At 39.9% G+C, this 19,262-nt stretch overlaps 1 protein-coding gene across 1 annotated transcript in view; it reads left to right on the forward strand.

The window, feature by feature from the left end:
- LOC122815427 (extracellular calcium-sensing receptor-like) overlaps positions 1 to 19,262 on the forward strand; it is a 257,829-nt gene that overhangs the window by 87,967 nt on the left and 150,600 nt on the right. Inside the window, exon 7 of the mRNA XM_044087915.1 lies at positions 8,621 to 8,744. Coding sequence (XP_043943850.1) covers positions 8,621 to 8,744 — 124 coding nt within the window. The remainder of the gene's footprint in view (positions 1 to 8,620; positions 8,745 to 19,262) is intronic.

Here is a 19,262-nt window from a genome sequence, read left to right on the forward strand (position 1 = left end):
TGATAAGCACAGCAATTTTTTAGAAAAATACCAAAAAACTTACTTAGCTGTTGTATAGTTTGGTTTACAACGTGTGTTCCATTGTTACTATATATTATCTCCGGAATGCCAAACCTAGGAACAATTTCTTTTACACGAACCTTTGCTACTGTAGCTGCATCTGGGTTCCTGGTTGGAAAAGCTTCCACCCACCTCGAGAACATATCTATAATGACAAGGCAGTACTTCTTATTTTCACATTTATTTAACTCTATAAAATCCATGCAAATGGTGTGAAACGGGTATGGAGGTGTGGGGAAACTCCCTTGACTGGGCCGTACTGCTCCTTGTGCATGATATTGATTGCAAATCTGACATGCTAAACAAAATGTTTTAGAGTAGTTTGAAAATACATATGCAGTGAACACCTGGTTCACTATCTGTACCATTCCCCCTGTTGAGACATGGCACTGCCCATGGCTCAATAATGCTGCATAACAAAAAAGATTAGAAGGTAATATTGGTTTCCCTTCTTTTGATATGTACAAACCATCTCTAAAGATGGCCCCCTGCTTTAACCAACACCTTTTTTCTACTTGTGTGGTCAATGATTGCATTGTTTGTAGCATGCCTAAATTTAGACTTTCAGAGGGTTCTAAATCTTCTACAAGGTGTAAACAAGCTTCTGCGGCTGCTTGCTTTGCAGCAGTGTCAGCTCTTGCATTATCTTTTGAGATAGCATCCTGCTGTTTTGTGTGAGCTGCACATTTGCAGATAGCTAAACATTGAGGTAATTGAATGGAGTTTAAAAGATCTAATATAAGCTGTGCATGATTTATGGGTTTACCAGTTGATGTAATCATACCTCGGTTTTTCCATTGCTGTGCAAACACATGCACTGTGGAAAAAGCATATTGACTGTCAGTAAAAACATTTGCACGCTTACCTTTAGCTAAAGTACATGCACAAGTGAGTGCAATCAATTCTGCCGCCTGTGCGAACAAATGTCGTGGTAAGGGTTTTGCCTCAATAACCTCTGTGTTGGATACTACAGCATAGCCCACTAGGTATTGTCCTGCTGGGTTCTTTTTGCATGAACCATCTGCATAATATATCAGATCAGCATCTGTTAAAGGGTTGGGAGGGTGGCCTAATGGTTAAGGTGTTTGCCTTACAAACATAAGGTGCAGGGTTTGAGTCTCACAGGGGATAACTGGCTAGGCTTAAAATGGCTCGCAAGTGCAGTTAGCCTAGTACTAATCTATGAACCTATGTCTGTGAGGTCTTCCCTAGGTAATGTTGTCTGCTCGATCTCCTGCAGGCAGTGATGTGGAGTACCATCTACAGGGGTAGGGAGCAGAGTTGATGGATTCAGGGTTGTGCATTGCTCAATTGTTGTATGAGGCTGGCTCAGCAAAACAGTCATACAGGAGAGATGTCTAGCCGGGGAAAGGTATGCTACCTTTTCTTGTAACAAAATAATTGCTACTGCATGAGGGACCCTTAGGGTAAGTGGGTGAAACAAAACCACTGAGGCCGAAGCCTGCACTGCCATAGCAGCTGCAACAACCGCTTGAACACAATGGGGTAAGGACCGTGCCATTGGATCTAACTGTGATGAATAATAAGCAATGGGACGTTGCTTATCCCCATGTTGTTGTGTCAGGGCTGATGTCATATAGCCGTGCTTACAGTCTACAGTTTGCAAAAAGCGCTTGTGATAATTTGGTAACCCCAAGACAAAAGAAGATGCTATTAACTGTTTTAAATTATAAAAGGCTAAATCCGCCTCTGGTGTCCAAATCACCAGGTCCTGTGCTGCCATAGGCTTTTTGTATATGAGGTCAGACAAGGGTGCCACTTCCAAAGCATAGTTTGGAATCCAACTTCGACAGAAGTTAGTTGTACCCAAAAAGGACATCATTTCCCTTTTGGTAATGGGTTTTGGAGCCTGCAAAATAGCTATTTTTCTGTCCTCATCCAAGGTTCTACCACCATCAAATATTATATAGTGCAAATACCAGACCTTTTCTTTCCAAAGTTGCAATTTTTCCTTATTTACCTTGTGTCCCTCAGCAGCTAAAAATCATAGCAATGCTAGCATGTCTTCTCAGCAAGCTTGTAAAGTGGGAGCTGCTAATAAAATATCATCTACATAAAGCAGGATTTGACTATTTTTCGGTGGGCTAAATCTTGCTAAGTTACTTGACATCTCTTGTGAGAATATCGTGGGGCTCTCACAATAACCCTGCGGTAGTCAAGTGTATGTGGATCTTTTACCCTGAAACGTAAATGCAAACCAGAATCTACTGTCTGGATGTATTGGAATTTAGAAAAATGCATTACTAATATCCACTACAGAAAAATATTTCTGCTGGGTTTTAACACATTTAAGAGTGTATGCGGATCAGATACCATAGGTGCCCTAGGTATCACTGCCTCATTTACAGCCTGCAGGTCTTGAACCATGCGCCACTCCCCATTTGCCTTTTTAACCGGAAACAAAGGTGTGTTACATGATGAATCAGGAGATTCAATTAATACACCACCTTTGAGGAGTGCAGCTATAATGGGCTTTATCCCTACCTCTGCATCTTTTCTCAGTGGATATTGACACTTTTGAGGTCTAAATGTTGATTATGGTGTAATCACCACTGGTCCTGCCGTGCGAATAAGGCCTACATTTGATTTCCCTGTGGACCACAGTTTGTCTGGAATACCTTTCAGAGCATTCTCTTCCTCCTTTAACAGGAGTGTTTGTCAAGTATTTTTGTGAAAATGTAGGTGTACTGTAGTTTGAGTTACCCAGTTCAATTTTTGTATCTGCACTCCCTGCTCTGAAAGTTCCTCCCTGGTCTGTTTATCCCATCTGGTAATCTTCCTGCCCAGCTCTACCCATTTTGTGTTTCTGTCTTTAGTGAGGCTTACATGTGGTAGGAGGTCAGATATGTAAAGTGCTGTTATTTCTTTAGGCAGAGAGCAGCTGGCTATGCTATTTTCCATTGTGTCCCAGTATAGGTTACGTAACACTAGCCTTGCTGTGGGATATTTAAACAGTTTATCTCTGTAGTCCTCATCTGACCCTTGTGTGTCCTGAAAATACAGGGTGCAGTGCAGTAACGGCTGCTTCTTAATATCTAACGATGGAAATTTACTAATGGCCAAATCCATTAATTCTTTGGTTACAGTCCCTGGGCCAGTAGTAATCAGGTCCTGACTGTACCAGTAAAACATCTCACCTCTTGGCTGCACTACACAGGTATCATGCACTTCACAGATATCAGTCTGTCATTGTGCTTGCATCCCTTGTATAGTCGAAACCACCGCTATGCCAAATAACTGCATCAAGTCTCTGCCTAGGAGATTTATTGGGCATTTTGCAGACACTACAATTTTGTTACAGGATCAGTGATTATAATTTTGTGTGAGAGAGGCTCCTGGTATAGCTGCCCATTTGCAGCCTTAACAAATATGTAATCTAAAGACCATGTACACTCCGGTAATTTGGAGGGATGTATCAGGGTCCGTGAATCCCCAGGATCACAGAAAAAGCTAACCTCTCTCCTTTCCACCAAAAGGGTGACTTCTGGCTTAATGTCTGCTAAAAAGAGTTCCAGGCACAGAAGTGCCATGTCTAATACCTCATCACTGTCATTTTTATTGTCATCCCTCCACCATCCTGTGCTTCCTCTATTTTTACTTCTACATTACTATTTATCCTGTTTTGTATTGTAACCCTTCCCTGCTCTTCCTATCATATAGTCAGTTATCACCTTTTTGTTCATCCGTCCTTGTCCTATTATTTCTTTTGCAATCCCTTGCCATGTGACCTTTTTTCCCACCTTTAAAACATTCTCCTCTCTTTTTACATCCCTCAAAATCTTCTAACCGTTGGTCAGACCGCCTACCTTCCTTATTTTTTCCCTTTTTTCCTGGATGTACCACGTATACCTCAGCCCCGTCTTTTAATGAAAATACCTGCATTTTCTTTTTCTTTTTGCTATTAAAGTGCCACTCAGCATTCCTTGCATACTCAAGCAGTGGTTGTAATCTGCTTGTCTGATGATCTACCACGTGTTTTGTAATAAAACTACTAATGGGAGCCCTGCTCCCCTTCAGAAAGGCATTTTTTAACTGTTGTTCATAGGGGGAGTCTGCTGTCTGGTTGTCAGGGATTTGCATCCCACAATGATTATTAAATTACTCTATGAGCCTAGCAAAATAGCAGTCAACTGACTCGCCTTCTTGCTGGACATACTGATTAATACAGGCCCAGTCTGCCCGTGGTCGCCACTTTTGAGAAATTCGGTCTGTGAGCCCTGTCACCTGGGCATCTAATCCTATGCTGTTATGTGGAAGGGGTCTCCGCTGAGCGTCACAAGGGTTCCAATCACCACAGACCATGTGCCAGTCTGGACCGATAATTTGTCTTACCACTTTCTCTATCTCCTCTCCATTTAGGTTATAGCTCAGCCTCATACCTTGCAGGTCCTCTGAACATTTTTGAAAATTGACCCTAGGGTGGGGAATACCCTCAGTGGCCTTCCGAATATCTTCGGGACTCCATGGTCTATATACTAATAAAGTAGGGTCTTGGTTATCCTGACCTGCTCTGGGATTAGGTACCTCAATAAGAGGACAGAGTTCTTCTTCTCCACTAGTTGTGGCCTGGGTTTCACTAAACAATCTCCAGACTTCGAGATTTTTATCATCATCATCTGTGTTTTTTGTTTTGGACCTAGTCCCTATTGGACCCCTAACTTTTACTAGCTTTATTTTTACAGAGTCCTCATCTCCTGTAACTACAGGATAAAGTGGAGGCACTCTGTGTTGATTACTTGCCCCGTATGCTAGTGGGGGAGGGGGTGCTGAAGCTAGTACTAGGTGGTTATCCTCTTTATCTAGAAACATTGTTTTAGAGTTTTTTTCTTTCTGGTCTCTTCGATTTGCTTCCTCCAGCCATCTGTGTGCCTGGGGAATTCCTAATTGTCGCTGTTTTTTAACTTGCCCCTTGGAGTCTGCTTTTAATTGCTTTATTAATTTGAGAAGTGAAGATTTATCTAATTTTCTGTCAAAATCATACTTAGTTACCCATTTTGCAAAATATCAAACATTATCTGCGTGCTGTACCTGCATATATTTACCATCTTCTGTTAATGGTGGGTCTTTTGATGTTTTTGCACCACAGTTATAATTACCCATTTGCTCACTACATAGTTACCTTTAATAATGTTATGTATTACCTTCAATTTTTACGTGTACCACGGATTTTGTTATAGTCTCTTCAGAATGACTGTCTAACCTCCTACTATCCTGTTCACCCAGCCTATAACAGAACTGCAGTTTTTCTCTGTCCCTGACTGAATAAAATACAACCTAACAGAAATAAATGCAGTTTCCTGTCCCTGACTGAATAAAAATACAGTCTAACAAAAATAAATGCAGTTTTCCTGTCTCTGACTGAATAAAATACAGTCTAACATAAATAAATGCAGTTTTCCTGTCCCTGACTGAATAAAATACAGTCTAACAGAAATAAATGCAGTTTTCCTGTCCCTGACTGAATAAAATACAGTCTAACAGAAATAAATGCACTTGCCTGTCCCTGACTGAATAAAACAGAATAGCAAAACCCACCTTACCTGAGCCTATGTGATTGACCACTGATTCACGGATACCCGTCTTTCAATCATAGATCAGAAGGTGACTGGCCTCTTTTGAGGACAATTCAGTCAGAGGTCTTTATATTGCAGAAGAACTGATTTGGTTTCTTCCCCGTATGGTTTCAGCCACCTGGCCGTCTGATCCAAGGTGAAGAGAGGGCTCCGGCTCGAAGGACCAATCTGTTAAAGAAAATTCAAAGATCAATTCACGTAAGGTTCAGCAAGGCATCCTTTATTACTTGCAGCAAGGAGACAAAGCATGTAGGTACAAGGTTTGTCTGATTTTCAATAGCTCAGCCTGCTGTTTTTATACAGTTCTTTGCACGTACACAGCAGGTGCGTATCAGGTAGTTGCTGACCTACAAAACATTTCTCAAAATTCAGTTTGACAACTGGGCTTAACCTGTCAAACACAGTTTCTGAGTAATTGTCCTTTAACTTTCTCTTCTTGACACAACATTTATCTGTTGCTAGTGTGAGGCCCCTATCTCAACATTCCATAGCAAGAACAACAGACTTTCAGGCGTCAGCAGCTTTTACAGAGACCACCAATATTTACACATTTTACACAGAATAAATTTATTAACTCTTAACCCTTTAGGTGCAGGATTGTACACTATGAAATTTGTACATTTCTCTAACATCATGTAAGTGCTTTAAGAGTGCATTTGCATAGGATTCAGCAGTTGTAACTGTATTGTCCATCTGCATGGGTGTCATGAAGTTCACCACTTCTGTCTTAAGAAGCATGAAATTGGCTTTGGAGAAATATTTTACCATGCTTTCCTTAATGGTGGGTGGGGGCGGGTTGCAGATATCTAGGGTGATTAGCTTATGGCTGGATCTGACCAACGAACAGTTGACTTCAGGTGTGGAACACTGGTCACTCATGTTGGTAATGACTAGGTCTTGGATATTGTTGCCCCTGGTGGAGGTGTGGATAAGTTGATCCAGGGCATTGGAATTTATGAATTCCAGAAATCATTGAGTGAAGGAGTTGGTACATGAGTAGTTTTCCCAGTTAATGGTGGGGTAGTTAAAATCGCCCATTATTAGCTTATTTGGTTGAACCCTAATATTTTCCAGTATATCAAGAAAAAAAGAGTGGGAATCCTGGGGCATGGTGGGGGATCTGTAGCAAGCTACAATTTGGATTGCAGTTTTGCCCAGAGTTAGTTGCACTTGGATAATCTCAAATGCATTATGCTGAGCAACTAGCCTAGAGGTGTGGATATCCTTAATGAATATGGACACACCTCTGCCTTTAGTGTTTCAGTCCAGGTTAGGTGGTCGGAAGGTGTGGTATGAATTATAGCCTGGTAATGCAGGGGTGCTCTCTAGAGCCTTAAACCAGTTCTCTGTCACTGCACAGATGTCAGTGATCTCCATTTTAAGGAGTGCCTTGACTGAGTGCATTTTGAGGTTTAGACTTCTAGATTTGAGCAGTATTACCCTCAAATTTTGCTTGTTTGTACCTGTTATGGTGGTGAGTTTGTCATTTGAACCTTGCCTAAAAAAGGCACTATAGGGCTGGCAAGAGCCTTAGCCAGTATCCAGAATCCCAAGGGTGACAGGTGCAGGCAATCTCTGGCAAAGCATTGTTGTCTGTCGATCATGTCATCCCAGGCAGACAGATACTGGATCCCCTTAGAATGACACCAGTAGTTTAGCCAATTGTTGAAGTCAATCATTTTGTCTTTGTACTGTGGTATCATTCTGGGCGATGGCAGGATGCTACTCAGAGCTAGGGTCATACCTGACTGGGTTACAAGATCGGAGAGCTTCTCCATGTCTCTTTTCATGTAGTCCAGGGAGGTACGTCTCAGGTCATTCACACCAACATGGACAATGACAGAGGCATATTTGTACTTGTTGTGGAGTGACCTGAGTGTGTGAATTATGTGTAATAGCAATATCTAAAACTAAGTTAATGCACGAGTTATATTTTTTCACTCATGGTGAGTATTACAGCTAGTTCAGTTACTCAGGGTTTAGGATGAATCTCTGAGACAAAAAAACCCAACTTCCACCCAAAAATGAAATATGAATTTTACATTCCCTGATGTACTTTATTTCAATATATCTGAAGGAATATGCTATTCTATTAGATATAGATAAAGTATGTCCCTGAATAATGAGTCTCCCAGCTTACAAAGGAAACATTTGCCTATGTACTTATTAGATATTCACTTAATACTGTTTTATCATTTTACTTACTTTGGTATAGATTTAATCATTTCTGTTGTAACATTACTGTAGTTAATGATCTGCAATTGTTATGCATATAATCTTGTAAAGTTCAAGTTATGCATATTGGTTGTGTATTAAGAAGGCCGATGTAAAGTTGTTGTACACTCTTGCAACATCATCAAGATATTAACTAATCTTTTGCCACAACTGCGGCAGAACAACGTCTGCAAGATTTCTATGCTAAACTGATTATAGTATGGGTCATATATAATTTTCTACTCAACATGATAGCTTAACTAACTATTCAAACTGGTATGGGTTTTACAATAATCTTTATTATTTATTCATCATTCACTTATTTTGTTGAAGAAGTCAATATAGTACACATACTGAAATATCAATATTTTTTTATTTTTGCTATAACTCAGGAAGACTATATTTTTGGGTTTTCCGATAACACTGAGGCAGAAGATGCAATTTAAACTCACATCTCTATCATTATGTAGCAGATTTTGTGCTGCACTAGTATATTTGTGGTTATTTCATCAGTAAGCCACTTTTCCTTGGTGAGAATCAAACCCTGTACCTCTTGATTGTGAGGGAAGCACCTTAACTAAATGCCAACCCTAATCCCCTAAAAAATTGTATTTTTATTTTTTTATAAGATATCTGTTAAACTAGTAAGATGCCCAGCTAGAAAATGCGAAGTGTTATTATTCTCTTAGGTCAGGGATAAGAGAATTATTTATATTTCAGCACTAACGTGTTTCTATATTTTATCTATCTAGATTCCTCAGTCTGTTTGCAGTTGTAGTTGTGCACCTGGATACAGGAAAGTTGTTCATCGAGGAAAGCCAGTCTGTTGCTATGACTGCATTCCCTGTCCCAAAGGAGAGACTGCCAATGAAACTGGTACATATACAACATGCACCTTCACATCTTTAGGAAGCCAGAGTTTACTTTGATTTTATGTAGTTTAAAAGCAGAAGTCTGAGAATATATGAGTGAATGTCATATTACTTTTAAGACAATATATGCTAGTTTAAGATGTTTTAATTTTAAAAGAAATAAAAAAATCCTTTTTTTGTTTATTAAGCATAGACACTGATAGTATGAAGCCATTTGGCATATGTTGACTGCTGCTGGGGGTATTGCATACCATATTTGTTTAACTTCATCTGTGCTTTGTATTTATTAAGGCTTCACTTTAACTTTTGCAAGGTTATCTGAGGTGCCATTTACCAGGCGATGTCCCATCACATCTGCTAAGATGAAATTGAATATTCTGACAACTTAACTGCTTGCGTATCACAGCTTAAATCCTTGCAAACCCATATTCACACCTCACTACAATCATTATCATCAATACCTTTTTCCCATTTTTCTGCATGGGGTCAGGATGTCGTATCACCTGCCTCATATCTCTTTATTCAGTACCACTCTCCTACCTTCCCCATCAGTCATAACTGGCCTTCTCTCACACAATTCATCCATTTCTTTGCTGGATGCCCTCAGATCTTCTTCCTTCTTCCTGTCTCTCCTAAATCTTCTTATTTAGATTTTCTGTTCTTCTGCACGTCTCCAAATCACCGGAATCTGTTCTCTTTTACCTTCTTTACAATTGGAGCTACTTGGGCTTCTCTGCTGGTGTGCTCATTTCTGCATGTATCCCACAGTATGCATCCTATCATCTATCTCAAGCACTTCATCTCCATCACTTCTAACTTCCTTGTCTGCTGTCTTTCCTGTCCAGCTTTCTGTACCATATATTAGTACTGGTTGCACCACTGTTTTGTACACCTTACTTTTCAGCTTCTTTGTCATTCTTCTGTTACACATTTAAAATTCTGTGCCAGCTGGTTGCAAACCCTCTGATTCTAACTCTGACCTCATTCAAACATCCCTTCCCCTCACCCACCCCAGCCAGATACTTGAAGCTTCTAACCTAATCTACTATTTTCCCTTCTATTTCATTTGTTAGCTTCTCCTGATTTCTCCCATTTGCTGCCATTAAAACTATAACAGTTTTGCGTACCATTCTCATATCCTTTGCTGAAGTTCTTGCTCACAGTCTGCCTGTAATGCCACATTGTCTGCATACAGTAACTCTATTGATCTGTCCCCTCAAGCCATTTAGTAATGTATTCCACCACCAGTATTTACAGCAGTGGGCTCAGAGCTGAACCCTGTTGCACTCCCACTCCAATTGACAACCCATCCTTGAGACCAAACATTGCGCATACTTGAGTCACTGGGTCCTTGTACATAGCCTGCACTAATTCTACCAATGTTTCTGGGACTTCAAACCACCGCAGTACTGCCAAGATCAGCTTTTTCTTGAGACCTTGTCATATGCTTTCTCCAAGTATATGAATTCATCTATTTGAACGTATTCCTCATCTTTACCTTCCTCTCAACTATCCTGTCTCACTGCAAACATTGTGTCAGTTGAGCTGAATCCTGATTTGAATTCAAACTGCTCATCCCCAATTTTACTTTCTATGACTCTGCATATTTATTTATCAATCACCCTATCCAGACCCTTTCTGCAACGTGACAGGAGTTTAATATCTCTGTATTGCCACAGTTGTGAATGTTACCTTTATTCTGTACAATGGTGCTACTACATACATACATGCATGCATATATACATACATACATATAATTATATCAAGCACGGGCATTCGTGCCCTTCTAGCTTGCCAATATACCAAAACACTTGTTCCAATAATGTGTCCAGGCTGTTCTTAAAATTATCTAAACTAGTACTTGCTTTAATGTAATTTGGTAGTCTGTGCCATGCATCAGCTATTCTGTCAGAGAACCAGTTAGTGCACTTCTCATTCCTATAGAATCTTCTACATAGGTTGTCTGATGATTCTCTAGTACTTTAATGTAATTTGGTAGTCTGTTCCATGCATCAGTTACTCTGTCACAGAACCAGTTAGTGCACTTCTCATTCCTACAGAACCTTCTACATAGGTTGTCTGATGATTCTCTAGTACTTTAATGTAATTTGGTAGTCTGTTCCATGCATCAGTTACTCTGTCACAGAACCAGTTAGTGCACTTCTCATTCCTATAGAACCTTCTACATAGGTTGTCTGATGATTCTCTAGTATTTTAATGTAATTTGGTGTCTGTTCCATGCATCAGTTACTCTGTCACAGAACCAGTTAGTGCACTTCTCATTCCTATAGAACCTTTTACATGGGTTGTCTGATGATTCTCTAGTACTTTAATGTAATTTGGTAGTCTGTTCCATGCATCAGTTACTCTGTCAGAGAACCAGTTAGTGCACTTCTCATTCCTATAGAACCTTCTACACAGGTTATCTGATGATTCTCTAGTACTTTAATGTAATTTGGTAGTCTGTTCCATGCATCAGTTACTCTGTCAGAGAACCAGTTAGTGCACTTCTCATTCCTATAGAACCTTCTACATAGGTTATCTGATGATTCTCTAGTACTTTACTGTAATTTGGTGTCTGTTCCATGCATCAGTTACTCTGTCAGAGAACCAGTTAGTGCACTTCTCATTCCTATAGAACCTTCTACATAGGTTGTCTGATGATTCTCTAGAACTTTAATGTAATTTGGTAGTCTGTTCCATGCATCAGTTACTCTGTCACAGAACCAGTTAGTGCACTTCTCATTCCTACAGAACCTTCTACATAGGTTGTCTGATGATTCTCTAGTAATTTAATGTAATTTGGTGTCTGTTCCATGCATCAGTTACTCTGTCACAGAACCAGTTAGTGCACTTCTCATTCCTATAGAACCTTCTACATGGGTTATCTGATGATTCTCTAGTACTTTAATGTAATTTGGTAGTCTGTTCCATGCATCAGTTACTCTGTCACAAAACCAGTTAGTGCACTTCTCATTCCTATAGAACCTTCTACATAGGTTGTCTGATGATTCTCTAGTACTTTAATGTAAATTGGTAGTCTGTTCCATGCATCAGTTACTCTGTCAGAGAACCAGTTAGTGCACTTCTCATTCCTATAGAACCTTCTACATAGGTTGTCTGATGATTCTCTAGTACTTTAATGTAATTTGGTGTCTGTTCCATGCATCAGTTACTCTGTCAGAGAACCAGTTAGTGCACTTCTCATTCCTATAGAACCTTCTACATAGGTTGTCTGATGATTCTCTAGTACTTTAATGTAATTTGGTGTCTGTTCCATGCATCAGTTACTCTGTCACAGAACCAGTTAGTGCACTTCTCATTCCTATAGAACCTTCTACATAGGTTATCTGATGATTCTCTAGTACTTTAATGTAATTTGGTGTCTGTTCCATGCATCAGTTACTCTGTCACAGAACCAGTTAGTGCACTTCTCATTCCTATAGAACCTTCTACATAGGTTATCTGATGATTCTCTAGTACTTTAATGTAATTTGGTGTCTGTTCCATGCATCAGTTACTCTGTCACAGAACCAGTTAGTGCACTTCTCATTCCTATAGAACCTTCTACATAGGTTATCTGATGATTCTCTAGTACTTTAATGTAATTTGGTGTCTGATCCATGCATCAGTTACTCTGTCAGAGAACCAGTTAGTGCACTTCTCATTCCTATAGAACCTTCTACATAGGCTGTCTGATGATTCTCTAGTACTTTAATGTAATTTGGTAGTCTGTTCCATGCATCAGTTACTCTGTCACAGAACCAGTTAGTGCACTTCTCATTCCTATAGAACCTTCTACATGGGTTATCTGATGATTCTTTAGTACTTTTTGATAACCCCAAACATTCCCAGAGGTGGATGTCTCCTATATACCTGAATAAGATCTCCTCTTAGATATCTATAAGAGACACTGTACAAGTTCAGATATTTTAGTTTTTCATAATAATTTAAATTTCTACAGCTATGAATGCTCCTGGTGTATTTTCTCTGTACTCTTTCCAGTTTACTCATTCTTAGTTTGTTATGTTTCCATATTGTTATTCCATACTCAAGTGTGGGTCTAATGTAACTAACAAAGACTTAATCATTTCTGATCTCTTAGACTTTATAAATCTTTTTATACAACCTATAGTTCTACAACTATCATTAACCAATTGGTTGATATGATCAGAAAAACTCAGAGCTGACTCTACCCATATACCCAGGTCCTTAAATGAGTCTACAATTTCAATCACTGTGTGCTGTATTAAATATTCATCTTTCAGTTTATGTCTCCCAAATCTCATATGCTTAGTTTTCAATGTATTTGTCAGCATATTATTTTTCTCTGCTCAAATGATCAATTTAGTCAAGTTATTTTGCAGACATGCCTTATCTGTAACACGTGTAATCAGTTTAGCCAGTTTCAGGTCATCTGCATATAGACTGTAGAACACCTCAGATAAAAAGTTAGGTCTGAAAGATACAATCTAAACAAGTAAGGGCCTAGGACAGAGCCCTGTGGGACACCCTGACTGTAACCAAGGATTTCACCTGTCCAGTTGCTATATAATATTTGCCAAGCCCTATTTGTAAGCCATGCAGCTATCCATCTATCCATCTTATCAAGAGTAAATCAATATCTAGTTGTTCCAGTTTATTGAACAGTGTTGTATGTATAACCCTTTCAAATGCTGAAGTCAAATCTATATAACTGACACATTAGCACAATTTTTCATTCATGGCTGCCATTATATTGTTACAGAACATCATGTTTCCGGTGGTAATTTTCAATATATGCATGCTGATATATGGTTTCAAGTCCCAACCTTTCCAGTTCTGAAAATAACTTATCCAGTATTACCGTCTCCATTAGTTTTCCACAACATAAAGGTAGACTTAGGGGTCTGTATGACTCTGGGTTCACCCTGCTCCTTTTTCCTTAAGGACAGGTTTAATAAACACATGTAGACTTAGGGTTCTGTATGACTCGGGGTTTGCCCTGATGTCTTTCCCTTAAGGGCAGGATTAATAAACACACGTAGACTTAGAGGTCTGTATGACTCTGGGTTTGCCCTGCTCTCTTTTCCTTAAGGACAGGTTTAATAAACACACGAAGACTTAGGGTTCTGTATGACTCTGGGTTTGCCCTGCTCCTTTTTCCCTTAAGGACAGGTTTAATAAACACATGTAGACTTAGGGTTCTGTATGACTCTGGGTTTGCCCTGCTCCTTTTTCCCTTAAGGACAGGTTTAATAAACACACGTAGACTTAGAGGTCTGTATGACTCTGGGTTTGCCCTGCTCCCTTTTCCCCTAAGGACAGGATTAATAAACACACGTAGACTTAGAGGTCTGTATGACTCTGGGTTTGCCCTGCTCTCTTTTCTTTAAGGACAGGTTTAATAAACACACGTAGACTTAGGGCTCTGTATGACTCTGGGTTTGCCCTGCTCCCTTTTCTTTAAGGGCAGGTTTAATAAACACACGTAGACTTAGGGCTCTGTATGACTCTGGGTTTGCCCTGCTTCTTTTTCCCTTAAGGACAGGTTTAATAAACACACGTAGACTTAGGGGTCTGTATGACTCTGGGTTTGCCCTGCTCTCTTTTCTTTAAGGACAGGTTTAATAAACACACATAGAATTAGGGTTCTGTATGACTCTGGGTTTGCCCTGCTCCCTTTCCCTTAAGGACAGGTTTAATAAACACACGTAGACTTAGGGTTCTGTATGACTCTGGGTTTGCCCTGCTCCCTTTTGGACAGGTTTAATAAACACATGTAGACTTAGGGTTCTGTATGACTCTGGGTTTGCCCTGATGTCTTTCCCTTAAGGGCAGGATTAATAAACACATGTGGACTTAGGGCTCTGTATGACTCTGGGTTTGCCCTGCTCCCTTTTCCCTTAAGGACAGGGGTAATAAACACACATAGACTTAGGGTTCTGTATGACTCTGGGTTTGCCCTGCTCCTTTTCCCTTAAGGACAGGTTTAATAAACGCACGTAGACTTAGGGTTCTGTATGACTCTGGGTTTGCCCTGCTCCCTTTCCCTTATGGACAGGTTTAATAAACACACATAGACTTAGGGTTCTGTATGACTCTGGGTTTTCCCTGCTTCCATTTCCCTTAAGGACAGGTTTAATAAACACATGTAGACTTAGGGGTCTGTATGACTCTGGGTTTACCCTGCTCCTTTTTCCCTTAAGGACAGGTTTAATAAACACACGTAGACTTAGGGGTCTGTATGACTCTGGAGTTGCCCTGCTCCCTTTTTCCTTAAGGACAGGTTTAATAAACACATGTAGACTTAGGGTTCTGTATGACTCTCGGTTTGTCCTGCTCCCTTTTTCCTTAAGGACAGGTTTAATAAACACACGTAGACTTAGGGGTCTGTATGACTCTGGATTTGCCCTGCTCCCTTTTTCCTTAAGGACAGGTTTAATAAACACACATGGACTTAGGGTTCTGTATGACTCTGGGTTTGCCCTGCTACCTTTTCCCTTAAGGACAGGTTTAATAAACAGATGTAGTATTAGGGTTCTATATGACTCGGGGTTTGCCCTGATGTCTTTCCCTTAAGGACATGTTTAATAAACACACATAGACTTAGGGCTCTGTATGACTCTGGGTTTGCCCTGCTCCCTTTTCCCCTAAGGACAGGTTTAATAAACACATGTAGACTTAGAGCTCTGTATGACTCTGGGTTTTCCCTGCTCCTTTTTCTTTAAGGACAGGTTTATTAAACAGATGTAGTATTAGGGTTCTATATGACTCGGGGTTTGCCCTGATGTCTTTCCCTTAAGGACAGGTTTAATAAACACACATAGACTTAGGGCTCTGTATGACTCTGGGTTCACCCTGCTCCCTTTTTCCCTTAAGGACAGGTTTAATAAACACACGTATACTTAGGGGTCTGTATGACTCTGGGTTTGCCCTGCTCCCTTTTTCCTTAAAGACAGGTTTAATAAACACACGTAGACTTAGGGTTCTGTATGACTCTGGGTTTGCCCTGCTCCCTTTTCCCTTAAGGACAGGTTTAATAAACACACGTAGACTTAGGGTTCTATATGACTCGGGGTTCACCCTGCTCCCTTTTTCCTTAAGGACAGGTTTAATAAACACACGTAGACTTAGGGTTCTGTATGACTCTGGGTTTGCCCTGCTCCCTTTTCCTTAAGGACAGGTTTAATAAACACACGTAGACTTAGGGTTCTGTATGACTCTGGGTTTGCCCTGCTCCCTTTTCTTTAAGGACAGGTTTAATAAACACACGTAGACTTAGGGTTCTGTATGACTCTGGGTTTGCCCTGCTCCCTTTTCCCTTAAGGACAGGGGTAATAAGTGCATGTGTCTCCAATATTGAAGAATCTCCTCATTATCTTTACAACCTAGTAAATAATATTTTCACACTGAGCTAATCGAAGGAAGGACACTGAGCAAACTCAGATCTATAATATATAACATTAAGTATCCTGTTATTTTGCTTATTGTTTCAAGTTAATTATAGATTTTTCTGTACTGTATATTTTTCTAGCTAGTTTCACTGTGTGTGAGGTATTAACTGGAAATTGTCTACTTTTATTAAGCATCTGTTGGGTTGTTTGTTTCTGATAACTTTTTGCAGTTAAACGCTTTCTATAGAGGCTCCTTTAGCTGTTTAAAACTTTCATTTAAAGGCTCACTGCTGCTTTTCTACTGTGAGAAACATTTCTCAGTTTGTTTCTAAGTAGTGTGGATATTTGCAGCATTATCCATATTCAGGCTTGTATTTGGGCCTAGTGTTTGTGGAGGCTGTGTATCTGAGCACATATTCAGGGACATCTTGGTTTAGCCAAAGCCATCAGGCATTTCAATGAGAGAGAATTGTTTAAAGTCCTTGACTGACTGAGGTCACCTGGACTACAGCTTAGACTAAGCACCTCATTGGTTTTTTTGAGCTTTTTGTTTCTTAAAAGTTGTCTCAGGTTTCAACTTTCTGTTACCTCAGAAGTTCAGTTGTGAGTGTTTCTGCCATTTCACACTGAGCTAATCGAAGGAAGGACACCGAGCAAACTCGGATCTATTATATATAACATTAAGTATCCTGTTTTTTTTCTTATTTTTTCAAGTTAATTATAGCACTTTGTGTACTGTATATTTTTCTAGCGAGTTTCACTGTTTGTGAGGTATTAACTGGAAATTGTCCACTTTTATTAAGCATCTGTTGGGTTGTTTGTTTCTGATAACTTGTTGCAGTTAAACACTTTCTATAGAGGCTCCTTTAGCAGTTTAAAACTTTCATTTAAAGGCTCACTGCTGCTTTTCAGCTGTGAGAAACATTTCTGCAGTTTGTTCTAAGTAGTGGGGATATTTGTAGCATTTCCATATTCAGGTTTGTATTTGGGCCTAGTATTTATGGAGGCTGTGTGTCTGAGCACATATTCAGGGACATCTTGGTTTAGCCAAAGCCATCAGACATTTCAGTGAGAGAGAATTGTTTGAGGTCATTGGCTGATTGAGGTCACCTGGACTACAGCTTAGACTAAGCACCTCATTGGTTCTTTTGAGATTTCTTTCTTAAAAGCTGTCTCAGGTTTCAACTTTCTGTTACCTAAGAAGTTCAGTTGTGAGTGTTCTGCCATTTCACACTGAGCTAATCGAAGGAAGGACACTGAGCAAACTCGGAGCTATAATGTATAACATTAAGTATCCTGTTTTTTGTTTATTTTGTTCTTTAGTTCTTTGTTATTTATAACACTTTGTGTACTGTATATTTTTCTAGCTAGTTTCGCTGTGTGTGAGTTATTAACTAGAAATTGTCCACTTTTATTAAGCATCTGTTGGGTTGTTTGTTTCTGATAACTTGTTGCAGTTAAACGCTTTCTCTGGAGGCTCCTTTAGCTGTTTAAAACTTTCATTTAAAAGCTCACTGCTGCTTTTCTGCTGTGAGAAGCACTTCTGCAGTTTGTATCTAAGTTGTGTAGATATTTAAAGCATTATCCATATTCAGGCTTGTATTTGGGCCTAGTGTTTGTGGAGGCTGTGTGTTCTTGGGCTGGCCCAGCCCATTGGCTCAGCAGGTTTGTGTTAGGTTTTTAAACTGGGAAGTGAATAGTTTTTACTTGTGTGAAGAAGCTGAAGTATTTTGTTCATTGAAAGCACTTACGTACAATAAACAGTTGGATATTCCATTGCCTGCTCGTTTTCTTTTTTTGTTCCGGTTTTGCCAGTTTGGATTTGTGTTTTTTAGATGTAGGGATTAATGCCCAGCTTAGTAAGTTTATCTATGGTTCCAGAGTGGGGGATGGTATTGAGGGCCTTGGCGAGGTCCAGATAGGCTGTGTGGACCGCCTTACCCTCGTCCACGGCTCTGGAGACTGATTTGAAGAAGTCAATCAGGTTGAGGAGACAAGATTGGCCCTTTACGAAACCAAACTGGGTAGGCTTCAGTGTTTGAAGGTTGCCAATGTCTTTGTTTATAAGTTCCATGATAATGCTTTCCATGGCTTTGCAGATCAGGCTTGTCAGACTGATGGGACAATAGTTCCTGGGATCCAAGGTGGATTTCCCTCTTGTGGAGTGGGATAACTGTAGCTGTGTGCCACTCAATGGGCATGAAGCCTGAGGTGAGGCTATGATTAAACATGACACTTAGGTGAGGTGCCAGTTCATTTTGTAGTTCATGTCGTACACAGCCTGGGATGTCATCTGGTCCCATGGATGCTGTATTCTTAGCTTTGGAGAGTGTGGTTTTACCTGTGTGGCCATGATTACCAGAATTTGGCAATCTTTTGGTATTAAGATGGGCCCTCATAGATGGGGTAGTTAGTTCTGATCTGTAAAGTACATCCATCTAACCAAGGACAATTGAGGCAACCCAGAATTAACATGGCTAGGCTTATAAAGGCTCTAGGGCTGCTAGCCTAGTAACCTCATATAAACTTGTGAACCTATACAACCCTAACCCTACATAGTGGAGTACCACAGGGTTTAACACTGGTTTAACACACATTACTAACCTGCACCACCTTAGTAATGGACACTAACCCTAATCCTTCCCCTGTCCCCAATACTAACCCTAGACCTTACCTTAAATAACCTTTCCTGTAACACTACTGCTACACAAAACAACCTTGGGCACGCAAAGCAGTACACACTATAAACATTACAACTATCCCCTCACCTAACCCATGCCCTAACCCTAATCCAGACACGCTTAAACACACACATACACACACAAGCTAAAACTAGACCCTCATGTAACTCTTACCCTAACTCAAACACATAAACACTCCACCCCTTCCTAATCCCACTTACTAATGCCAAAAAACAGATATGTAAGATTTTTAATGTTCAACAATGTGAAAATTCAACAATTTTACCACTGCTTGTATTTATTGAACAAATGCACATTTGATAAAATGCAGGGGAAACATATACCCAACTTAGTAATGCATGCTAACCTTGCTCCTAACGCTAATGTGCAGTTTACCGTAAAAAAATTCCTTCTCATAATACAATCACTTTTCAGACAAAAACTGAGCTGAATGTGTGCAAAGGT

This window comes from Protopterus annectens, chromosome 1.part1, assembly GCF_019279795.1.
Source record: "Protopterus annectens isolate FY-2018-M chromosome 1.part1, PAN1.0, whole genome shotgun sequence".
Lineage (NCBI taxonomy): Eukaryota > Metazoa > Chordata > Ceratodontiformes > Protopteridae > Protopterus > Protopterus annectens.